General features: G+C 31.3%; 2 protein-coding genes across 6 annotated transcripts in view; one reads left to right on the forward strand and one right to left on the reverse strand.

The window, feature by feature from the left end:
* The window catches only part of LOC130897446 (probable beta-hexosaminidase fdl), a 126,345-nt gene that overhangs the window by 99,690 nt on the left and 13,886 nt on the right, over positions 1-12,769 (reverse strand). Inside the window, exon 1 of one of the 4 annotated variants that reach the window (XM_057806295.1) lies at positions 7,885-8,260. The exons of 2 other annotated variants lie outside the window; for them this stretch is intronic. In XM_057806295.1, coding sequence (XP_057662278.1) covers positions 7,885-7,920 — 36 coding nt within the window. In that variant the 5' untranslated portion in view covers positions 7,921-8,260. Of the gene's footprint in view, positions 1-3,055; positions 3,203-7,884; positions 8,261-12,769 lie in introns of those variants that run through there. One more of the 4 variants, XM_057806297.1, reaches the window with a different exon arrangement.
* Positions 3,113-12,769, forward strand: part of LOC130897451 (uncharacterized oxidoreductase YjmC-like) — a 43,360-nt gene continuing 33,703 nt past the window's right edge. Inside the window, exon 1 of one of the 2 annotated variants that reach the window (XM_057806308.1) lies at positions 3,113-3,235. The gene's annotated coding sequence lies outside the window, so the exon portion shown is untranslated. The remainder of the gene's footprint in view (positions 3,236-12,769) is intronic. The other variant, XM_057806309.1, reaches the window with a different exon arrangement.

Below are 12,769 nucleotides of genomic sequence, written 5' to 3' on the forward strand. Positions count from 1 at the left end.
ATTTTGTCTATTACTTCCTACTCATTATCACTTTGTTCTATTTCAGGTTTTAATCTATTAGATGATGTATTTTGCTCCGGCTAAAATTTTTAACGATCATTCAAATACTTTATATTTTTGAACTGTTAAAATTTTATCTATTCACGAACTGAAAAAAGATAATTACAAATTTAATTTACCAATTGATTTATAGTATTGTCAACATTTTCATCTGATTGTGATAATGGTAGTATTTTAGATGAACCAGCAGAATCGGTAACAACGTCAGTTAAATTGGAAGAAGTATTTAGTTCAGCCTAAGAATATTAAATGCACTTAAATAAATCGTGGAACGATCGAGACAGTATATACTTACATTAACAAATTTATCTTTATTTGTATTGACTTTTTGTGAAGATTTATTATATTCGTCAACAACAGATTTTTTTTACTAGATTACGGTAACATTACAAATGATAACCTGCAGATGTTTGTAATTCAGGTATTAATATTAAATCGCCGTACTTGAAATGATTCTGTTTTCTTATTTCAATAAACAAAAACAAAAAAAACCTCGCGTTTAACAAGTAGGAGAAAAGAACTTACTTAATCCTGGTCTGGGAAAATTTTGGTCAAGTATTCACGTGCCAGACCAATTCTATTTGAAAGAGGAATAAAAGATAAAAATTTTGACGTTTACTTTTTTTTTATACCTTGTATAGAAAATTTGTTGTTGTTATAAGTTTGTTGGGGACTGTCTGACACACAGTTGCGTCAAGAACAAGAACGTCAGACTTGAATTTCTGTATTTATCTAGTCAAAACGCCATCGTAAACTGAAAAATTATACTTAAGTTATGTAGATCGATTTTACGAAAAAATAAATTAGAAATTTTATTAAAATAACAAAATTTGGACACGTCAAAGACCGCCAGATCAATGGTTTATTATTCATCTAATATTCAAAATTTCATAAAATATATTTTAGTACTTATTCTGGTTAACCACTCTTTCACGGCGGTCGCCGCTTGGACTATAACCTCTTTTCAATCATTTAGACGCAATAATTAGAAATGTGTAGTAATTTTATGTTATGTTATCGTAAACTTCCGATCATGAATTATTTTTAAAGTATTATATAGATCTCAAGCTAGAACGGCTGCCTTTATACAACGCGAAGTATTTGGCTTACCACCTTAGGGGTCATCCATAAATTACGTCACACGAATTTTCTGATTTTTCCCCTCCCCTCATCCTTGTCATAGCTGGTCACATTTCTGAGACTCCTCCCCTCCCTATTGGTGGCGTTACGTTCATATTTTGTAAATTTACATTTAGAAATTACCGAATGAAATCAGTTTTATTTCCATTTACTTTATTTTCTAATAAAATTAACATCAAATGAAACAATTAACAAAACAAAAAACGATTAATTATCTTAATTAAGGAATTTAACAAAATAAATAACATTAATAGAATTATATTAATTAATCTTCTAAATTTTGAGTCCATGGACTCTCTTTTAAATTATTTACAACTGGCATAGCAACCACTTCGTTCTGGTTTGGATTGTTGATGTCAAGAACAGTTGTGCCAACATATTTTTCATCTGATCATCCAGCATCATCGTCATCATCCACACAAAGGAGTCTGGCAGAAACTTCGTGATAGGTAAAACCTCTTGTGTTTCTTATGTAATTGCTTGTGTTGATTAGTGGATTTATATAGTGCCATCATTCGGAACTTGCTTCAAATGTGATAACTCTCGAAAATACGAAGCTAACTGAAGTAATAGTGAAGCGAATATACATTCGGACTAATCTTTTCCTGAAGTTACGTACCCGTTTGACGTCTGACTAATGTCTAGTATCTCTTGGCACATGATCGATTGGCTCCAAATATTGCAATGCATGCATTCGCAAAGTTTCGCTTTTCTAACTCTAAATCAATAGTTCGATTACTAGAAATGTGAACTGAAATTGTCATGTTTGAATACAACACCAGTAAGTTCGCATCTAAGAGGTGCCATTCGTCGTTCCACGCTGTTGAAAACATTTCCTCCCGGAGTATTTATAGCATCTAAATAAAAATCTTTAAAATGTTGTATAGCGGAAACTATAACTCGCCCGTATCGTGGATTTTCGTCATTGCAACTTTCCACTACGAATTGATATGTATGTAGACCCAGAGTGTGTCGCAGTTTCAGGTTTCCCTTCACCATCTTTCTTTATTACTATACCTGCATAGACAAAGGGAATGAGTTCTTCTATTCTTCTGAGACCATAAGATCATCGTCATGTTATGTTACATAATATTTAAGGTGCATAGATATTGGTGCTTGTGAGTTTGCTGCTGAAATACCAAATTGCACGCGTGTTTTATCTTCCAATGATAAAAAGGAAACTGGACCCAAAATTGAGGCTAATGATTCAATGTTTCTTATCGTAGCAGTAGAGAATCGTATCTTATATTTACACACAGATATAGTTGTACATATATGTTTTTGAGGTTTTTGTAAAGTAATAGTTTATAGTTGGTGTTTTGAGAGATTGAGAGAGAAATGCTTTATTGTCAAAAAATTGCTACAATTTGTAAACCTATTGTCTACAAGAAGTCCCTGCAGTCAGCCCTGCTGTCTAGTCCGAGTAAATATCTAGCAGCTCTCTTTTGTACTTTGAAGATTCACTCAAATTGAGTACACGTACCCCAGAAGGGCATATCGGAGATGCGACTCAATAATAAACTCTTAAGGATATGGATGAGTTTAGTTCTATGGAAACTGATCTCAGCACGTAACATTTATATTATAATAGATTTTGAAATTTTTTTAGATTTAACTACGCTGATGATTGTCGAATGTTGAATTCAAGATATATTTTAGTTTGTCCTAATCTGCGCGTTTAAGATTCAATAATCTACAAAAGAACGAAATACCACGACATAATATAATATAAATACGGTTTATGTTTTGATTGTGAACTAATGTATTATATACTTCAGTGAAGTAAAAATGTATTACGAAATGCATTGCTAATAATAATTTTAGAATACTACTACTTGATACAGATATCACTTACTAGTTTTAACCGGAAACGCATATTTCCATCTATATAATTGGAAATGTGTTATTGAATGAAAACATTTATTCGCGTTAAATTTGTAAATGAAAATGTTAATCACATTCTCATTATGACTGATGTGAAACTGTGTCGAACTATAACTGAAAGAAGATTAAGGAGAAACCTTATAGATTACAGGTTAGTAAAACATTGACTCACTTTCCATTGTTTAGAACATAGTTCTAGTTTTTTTTTTATTTTTAGCAAACATTCCTATTCTTAGAAAGCAAACAATAGGTTTCCGTTTGTCATTAGAAATAAATTAATGGGAATGTTTTATTGTTTTTTGTCTGCTTTTATTTGGATTAGACTAGTCTAAAAATTATTCAATGTATGACAAATTTTTTATGGCATCATAATTACGAAAATTCAAGGTTTTCTCTTATAAATGATCAAAAATTACTTAACGCTGGAATTAAAATATCTAAGTTTTATCTATATTTATACAGAAAAAGACAGATGTTAACAAATTATGTATGTTTTTTGTTGGTTGGCAAAAATTATCTAAATTAGGTTAGGTTCTACTCAAGAACACTATTTATACAACATCTTTCAGTGCTCTTGTAACACCCCCGCCACATCCCTCGATTCTTTTCTTACCCTATTTTACCCATAAATGAATACTTATTGAATTTTCAATTATAATAAAATAATACTTACTTACCTCAATAACTGTTTATAATTCCACTGAATTAATTTCATATATTTTTCATAAATTATTTTCACTATTTAGCTATATTTTTTGTTTATATATTTTCAGATAAAATTTATAATTTGTTTGCACACGTAATTTCGAAAATGTCATATTTTTATTCTTTAGCCCTCTCTATTTTTTAAGAAGGGATGACCGACGACTGGAATAATTTTTTTAGTGTTCAGTACACTTTTCTTCATCACCCCCCATAACCATAAGTCGATAGGGGGTGGGGGATGATTTTTAGATAATCACCAAATACTATACAAAACAAAAAGAAAATACTAGATTTTATCAATACCGTAGTGTGTTTGATTCTATTTTTTTAAGTAGAAGTATCTTGCCCAACAAAGAAAACACAAAAATTTTGAAAAAAAAAATGGATTTATGTTTCAACGCAATCTCCTTTTAGAATAAATACCGTCAATTGATCAAAATATGAAAGACAGAGCTAAATAGGAAAACGAATGGTTAGATTAGGTGTGTGGTGTACGAAAGGCGGGATGCGAAAAAGAAAGCTGTAGACTCCTGTTGTAAATATCTCTTTTATTTATCCTACCACGATTTCATTTTTCAGCAGTAATGCACGCAATCAATTTACTAATTTATTATCTAACGAGCGGAAATGTTAAATACTTCAACACGATTATAATAATAATAAGATACAAATACAAAGAAAAAACGTTTATTCACAAATATTGATAGTTTCCTATAACATTTCGTTGAAAGTTTCAATTGTTTCCAATGTCATTTTGTTTATCAATAAAAAGAGGTTTTTATAATAAGTAATATGAATTGCGATCAATATGAAATTTGGTTAAGATATTGTAGGAAACAAAAAGTTAGACTGGTCGCAATAGCAGCAAGGAATATACAAGAAATTGAAGGCAAAGACACAATTAATGAACTAACGGCACAGCGTCGATTTGAACATTTTAATAGTGGAAACTTGACGAAGATCGTTCGTTCTCAGATCGTCCAGCTGCCTGTCTAAAGATACCACACCAGTGTTATCCCAGAAATAACTGCTTCAATAAAGAAAACATAAAAATTTTTGGAGAAATCATGTTTATTTTCCACGTAATCTTCTTTTAGCTCCATATACTTATCCCAGTGATGTTCAATAAGTTCGATACCCTTTTTATAATAAGAATCGTCAATTTCCTCAAAACAGCCATTAACTACTGGCATCACCTATTCATTATTGACCACTGAGCCATTCTTTCAAGTTTGGGAATAGAAAATAATCCGAGGGGTTAAAACTGGCGTATAGGGTGCATGAAGTAGCAATTCAAATTTCAATTCATTAATTTCAATAACGAATATGTGAGCTGGTGCACTGTCTTAATGAAACAAAGCCACATGCGACTTTATTTCGTCACTCAAACTTTCCAATAAGTTCGCATAATACTCGCCGTTGATAGTTTTTATTTTTTCAAGATTGTTAATGGAAATTATCCCACGCGCATCTCAAATAACCGACGCCATGACTTTGCCTGCAGATGGAACGGTCTTTGACTTCTTTGCTTGTTCTTTTGTTTCGAGACGACTAGAGTAGTGGACCCACGTTTCATCCATAGTTATGAAATGGCCAAACACTCGTTGGAAACATCCTCACGAAGCTATTTTTCTTCTATTGTGAGCAAACGAGGTACCCATCTCGCGCAGAGCCTCTTCATGTGCAAATTTTGCCTACTTTGCCTACAAGCTCCCTCACTTTCAGACGACGATCATCCAATTCCGCTTTGTGGATTTTCTTCAACATTTCTGGAGTCATCATCTCATTTGGTCGACCACTACGATGCTGGTCTTCGCAGCTTTAATATACTTTGGACCAAGGCTTTTCAAAGTATTGTATTATATAACGATGACCAATTTTTTCCTTATTTACAAATTCACTGAAAACATCTACTATTGAAGGCTGCCAAACAGGCTAGATCAGGCCAGGTACTTCTGAGACCATCCTCCTAGTCAAGGGTCGATGATTTTCTGTTTATTTTCTCTTAGAGAAGGTGCAAATAACATATCACTGAAGTTAGCAGAGCAGAATGAGCAGATAGATGTTAGGTTAGGTTAGGTTAGGTTTAGTTGAGCGGAATATTAGAGCAATGTAAGTTAAATGTGCAAAATCAATAGATAATAAAAGAAGAATGCTTCCATAATTAAATGCTTGATTGATAGAAAAAATTTTTTGTTTTCAAAAAATTTACTATTTACTATAAAATTGGTGTCTATTTTCGGAGATATCTAGAAAGGTCTGTAATTTTTCAATAATGATAATGTCTCCAAATTGAAATCTAGGCTGTATAGATTGTGTACTTTTTAATACTGTGGTATTTTTGAAGCAACTGCTGCCATCTCTAGGTCAGGTTAGAAATACAGTACCATTTTGAGGAGTTGTACGATTCTCATTTTAAAAAAGGATATCGAACTAATTAAACATTGCTAGGAAAAGTGTAGGGAGCTAAAAGGAAATTACGTTGAAAAATAAATATATATTTTTTTATTTTTTCCAACATTTTTGTGCCGAGCCTGCTAATATTGGGACCATCCTCGTACATACAGTTGTCAATTTTAAGTGAAATCTAATCGTTTTACTTCGTCCTCGTCCTCAGCTTATGAGGTACAAAATTAAAAATTCCAATGTCAAATGTTTCGTACTCGGAATTTACAGTAGTTCCATATAAAAAATAGAAATATTACTTACATTATAAAGAAACAACAATTATTTCACATGTTTGAACATAATGAGCCCTATAACTGCTCCCATTTAGTAATTTGCAATTTTTTTCCATTCCGAGGGGTGGTTTTTGGTGGTTGTATTATTAAAAATATTGAGGGTCAGATTTCTTATACTAGAAAAAATTACCATCTTAAATTCATGATTTTCACTACATTTTTTAAATAATCTTTTTATGAGGGGTTGTTTTTAAGGGTAGGTGAGTTGTAAAATATCAAAATATAAAAGTCATGATTCAAAACAATCAACATTTATTATATTTGAACATAACTATAGCCCGTTACCGCTTTAATTGATTAGTTTTTAATTTATTGGAGTAAGCGGTTATTTTCACCCCTTAAAAATAAAAAACACACTTTTCGACCAAGTCAGGCTTGCAGAGGAGGGTAACTTAATACCAAATTTTCAAGATCTTCTTTAAAATTGCGAGGTTTCTGTCGATGTTAAGCTTGAATGGCTGTACTACCAATAAACTCTCTAAAAACGAGTTTCATCAAAACGTTTTGATGACTATTTATCGCAGTTGATTTAATTGGTAAGGGATTTAATGTTTTTGACAACATTTGACACAGATTCTTCGATTAGATTTTTTTTTAAGAACAAATTGCCAAGCGATCCAAAGTACATCAAATTTCTATACTTGTCAAAAAAACACCTTCTTAACAAAAAATTAGAAACAAACACACTGTGTACTGTATTGATAAAAACAAATATTTTATTTTTGTTATGAAATGGACATGAAATCAATTAGATGATGAACGTTTTCCCTTGCTGGATAATACATATTAAATACAGTACTTTTTGGTTTTAGTTCAAAAAAAGACAAAAAATTAAATAGGTTCAAGTTTTATACAACTTGTCAAAAAAACAACTTCTTAACAAGGGTAAGTTAACACCTTCTTAACAAAAAATTAGAAACAAACACACTGTGTACTGTATTGATAAAAACAAATATTTTATTTTTGTTATGAAATGGACATGAAATCAATTAGATGATGAACGTTTTCACTTGCTGGATAATACATATTAAATACAGTACTTTTTGATTTTATACAATAACAGCATCTCTATGTACAGAGTATGTTGAAAAAAATACGTATGTAATTATGTAAAAATATATTTGTTTAAATAAATCAAACATAATTCAATAATTGTTTCAAAACGATACAGCAGCACATCCTTGAAAGGGAATGGAAAGCCCCATCATATTATCATGCAAACAATGAATTTTGTTGCTTGAATTTAGAACCGTCATATAAACAATTCACAATTGTAAATTTTTTTAATTAGAAATGTTAATGTTTAGGTAAGTCGCGTTAATGTATTTGCCATAATAGTTATCGTCATACTTACATAAAACTTTAGGATAATTAATCCCAATACACACATAATCAGTAATTTTTTCAAGAAACATACTAGCACAATCTACGAAACTTTTAGAACGTACACGAACAGATATAGTTCCTCGAGTCTCGAAAAAAAGCAAGAGATAATTTCAACTTTATCGAGCGATCTAATTTTTAATTGGCACATAAATGAAAATTATGTACGCGGTAGACAGAAGAGTGAAACTCTAGTTCTAAATGAGTTAAGCGATTCGCGCTGTAAGATTTATCTATTTTTAAAAACTTGAATGTTTCTTAAAGTTGGCAACCTTCGTAAGTACATTACACTATTATGGATGAAAATTCAAGTTAAGTTAGACATAGAGAAAACAAATTGTAATGTTGTGGATTCGCTTTGTTTGTTTATGTAATGTTCGCGGTCGGTATGATTCAACCAGATCATGGATTAAAATAGAATTATAGATACGAGTCGAAAATACGGAATCTAAAATTAATGGAAGTAGTAAAATACGCTACCTACACAGGATGTTCAAATACAGGGTATGAGTTTTAAAAATAATAGGAGACAAATTAATTACAAAGGGCATGTGAAAAGTATCCGATATCTTTTTGGTAATAAACGATATCTTCACATAGTTTTTTAGGTTTGAAAATTGAAATTTTTATATCTTGCAAACATTCAATATTCGTGAAAATATTGTTCAGGGCGGGGCTGGGGGCTAGGTAAGGTTAGGTTTTTCGTATACAGAAAGAGAAAATGCATTTTTTAACGAAATGTCGGCAGTGTATCCTCTAAAAATTGATGATTTATTGAATAATTAAAAGAACAAATAATTGTAACCACGATGATGTCAAAGCGACGTTATTGGTATATGTGGCAGAATTGTTTAAAGACGGAATTGAAAAGCTGTTTTATTATTGGAAAAACTTTTTTCGAACGATTGTGTATGAAAATGTCATTAGTTTTTTTTTATAAAAATGCACTTAAAAACACATTTCGTCTATTTATGGAGAGTTCTTCATTCCACAACAATAAAGAAAGCAGAATTTTTTATTATTGCTAACTTCACCTGATATAAATTAACACTAAAATGCCATATGATGAAACACATCATATTTGTGAAGGTTTCATCCTTCTTATCCCTTAAATGGATATAAATTTTGTACAAAATTACCAATATTTTACTGAGTCAATCTACATGTAGAAATTAGAAAAATAGAAAAATGATAGATCCAATTTGGAGAAGCTATTAATTTTGAAGATAACTAGAAATAAGAATTTCTAAAGTGACTACTAGAAGTTTTATTTTTTTTTATTGATACAGTACATCAACACGTCGATAAACCAATAAAAATATCTCTAGACTGTTCCGACTTGTATGTTTATTTTAAGTTTTGATCCCAATCTCGCTACTAGAGTAGAGGGTAACCGTTGACGTTGTAAAACATTTGATGTTTCCGTCATAATATGTGGGTGTAACTATGACGTTGTTTTGGCAGTTCGCCTTTCAAAAGTGCGTAAAAATGAGCGATACCCATATATCATACGCGAGGTAAAGTAAAAGTGAAACCTACGGTATATAACCGAATGATATTGATTGATATTTAGTTTAAATAAAGTGATGAAGCAATATGATAAAAAGCACTAAAAGAACAAAATTTTCACAGAATATTTCTTATCATACATTTATTAAAAATATAACATAATGTGGGTATATAAATCTGAGAAAATTATGGCATTTCGATTTCCACAATACAATGATACACAATGATGATTCATATATTTAGTAGACTGCGGTGGAACTGATTTTCAATCGTTCTTTTCACGAATTCAATTATAGATATCGTCCACAAAAACTCAATTCTGTTTTTCCCATAAGTCACATTAAAAAAAATACCATCGTTACCATGGGTGTACCTTGCACCCTGAGGTCATCTTCCCGAATTTTTTGCGAGGAACCGATAATGACCACACCCTGGTAAGGTGAAGGTTAGTATAACCTGACAAGGACCTGATGAGGATGTAACGCAGATCACTTACGAGGTCCTGATAAGCTTTACCTCATTATGGCCCTTTTAGGATTACCTAATATGGTCCTGATCAGAAAGGACTCATAAAATCCTTATCAGAATAACCTCATGAGATCCTTATCAGGATTACTTTACATGGTTCTCATCCGGATTGCCTTGAATTGTTATAATCAGTATATCAATATAATATTCAGGACGAATTGACTTCTCCAAATTATATAATTTTTCCAGTAAGGTAAATCTGAGAAATTCCTTGTAGGAACATGATCAGGAAGACCTTATGACAAATAATTCATTTAATGTGATCCTAGTGTGGACTTCGTCAGGATACTAAAATATAAAGACTATTTCTTATAAGATTATAACAAATTAGAGATTCCTTGCGAGGAAATGACCAGGATTGCCTGAACAAAAATCAATTTATTTTCAATAGGTTCAACCTAATATGATCCTAATGTGGACTTCGTCAGGATAACCTGATTAGAAATATTTTTATTTTCTTTTCTTTATACGGACATGGTCAGGAAAACCTGATTGTAAATTAATTTATTTGAATTAGGTTTATCTGATGACCTTGTTAACCTTGTCTTGACATGATAAGGTCATTTTGTCGCCTCTATCGCTCCGTTAACACAAAATTTGAGTTGAAAGCATCAAATTCATAAATTTAAAGTACAATTAAAATGACACTTTCACTTTTTCTTTTGTGTTCATAAGTACTTTAACTAAATAAACCCCAAATATAGTCTCACATCATGTTTTCAAATACATTGGTCTTGATAATGTTGTTCGAATCTCATAAAGTCCTAATGCAAACGTTCTCCTTGCTCCCATGTTTCTAAATTTATCTGAATCAGCACGCCTGCCGCATAGATATGTACTCAAATATTCAAATGCTTCTGAAGTTTCATCCATTTTTCGACAAATTTCTTCTGCGGTTCAAATTCCACCATTCAACTGGACAATGGAAAAATGTTATTCACTAGAAACGCAGGGTATGTTTTCATGTTATTGCAACAGCAAAACGTTAATAATGTCTCTTGCCTTGTCCGCTCATCTAACAGCAAATAAAGTAAGGAGCTATGTGTTTGTTCTCACTAATTGTCTATTCTTCATAAAACTTTAGTAGTACTTATCTGTTTTAATTCATTTTGATAACTTAATCTGACCTGACTCACAAAAAATATGAAAATTTCCGACTTAGAATAAAATAGTTATCTACCTTCATAACTTTTATAGTCTTTACAATTTTCATCTTCTGAAATTTTAGCGAGCTCTACTAGATGGTTCTTCTTCAAATGTATTTTTTGTATCTTCATAATCTTAATTCTTTCCAAACTGTCTTCTCCAAAACGCAACATTTCTTTCAACAAATAAAAATTTAACGAATAATAGTCACCAAACATCGAACAAAAATAAGCGCGTGAAATAATTCAAACTCTAGAAAGATTATAAGTGAAAATCAGTATTTGTTAATACTAATTGAGATATTTGCACAGCATATTCCAACTCAATTTCTACAAATGTTTTTGGTCTTTTTGGACCATTTTTCAAATAGTAATAATAAGTCGATGCTGTTATGAAATTGTACCCATTATTTTTAGATGTTAAATTTAACAGGACACATTTGCAGCACGCAGTTTGTCTGATTAATTATATTAACTGTCGTCGCATTCTAATAAAAACTTGGTATATTTTGGACCACACAATTTATTTTTATCCCGACTTACGTCACCAGTATTTTCTGAATATAACACATCAGACAATACAGACCAGTCTAAAAAATTCTCAATGATTCTCGTCAGTTAATCTAGTCATTAATTATAGTGGGAACAGGCTCAATATTATCATTCAACTAAACGAAATCGAGATCTAATTTATTGTGATAGATATCTGAGCTGTAATTCTATACCAAAGTTGATTATTCTTTTCATAATCTATCAAGATTTGTATCTTGTTCAATGCCATGTCGATACGAATTTTGCATCGTGGCAAATAGATCCATCGAGTTTGCCAGGCGTTAGTTCATCGATGCCATTTAGACACAGACATGTGGCAGACAAAAGTCCTGGACATCAATAAAGCCACTGGCCCCGCTTGAATACCAATCCTATTGAAGAAATGTGCAGCTAAGCTAAGAAATTCGCTATGGGAAGTCTTTTCCTGTATACATTTTTTGTTTGAAAACTTTTTCCGAAAAATGCATACTTTTTTGTAAAAAATTGGACCGTTGCAAACCCCTATACATTATTTTTTTACGAGAATACCCTTAAAGATATGAAAATAGTTTCTATCCGGTTGCTCTTAGCAAGCTCAGACGTATTTGAATCTATGTTGAAAATAGATTCATTTTATACAGGGTGTGTATAAAAAGTGTTCAAAGTTTAACTTCACAAATATCAAATTTCTTTATTTTTTTAAATAGAACCTCCCGGTTTTTTCTCTTTTAATGCATTCAGGGGTAAAAAATCGAGTATCTAGTATTTCCACTTTCAAGTTTCAGTTATATATTAAATACGAATTTACCGTATCGACGGAAGGAACATTAAATGTTTGACCCACGAGTTTTCTGTATGGAAAAAATTTATTTCTTTTATTTATTTTTCGTCAATTTTCAAATGGGTCCAGTCGTTCTTGAGATACAAATTTTCGAACAAACCCGAGTTATTTTCTTATATTAGTTTATAGGATAAATCTAAGAACTGGCCTAAATAGAGTAGCGAACTTACGACAGACATACTGAAAATAAAAAATGTACCAGGCACTTATTTTTGACTGACACAAAAATGTTTTTAAGGAATACCTGACGTCAAATCTGAAACTACTGCTAAGTAATTACTTGTGCTTTTAGTGTTCCAACA

Source organism: Diorhabda carinulata, chromosome 8 (assembly GCF_026250575.1).
Source record: "Diorhabda carinulata isolate Delta chromosome 8, icDioCari1.1, whole genome shotgun sequence".
Classification (NCBI taxonomy): domain Eukaryota; kingdom Metazoa; phylum Arthropoda; class Insecta; order Coleoptera; family Chrysomelidae; genus Diorhabda; species Diorhabda carinulata.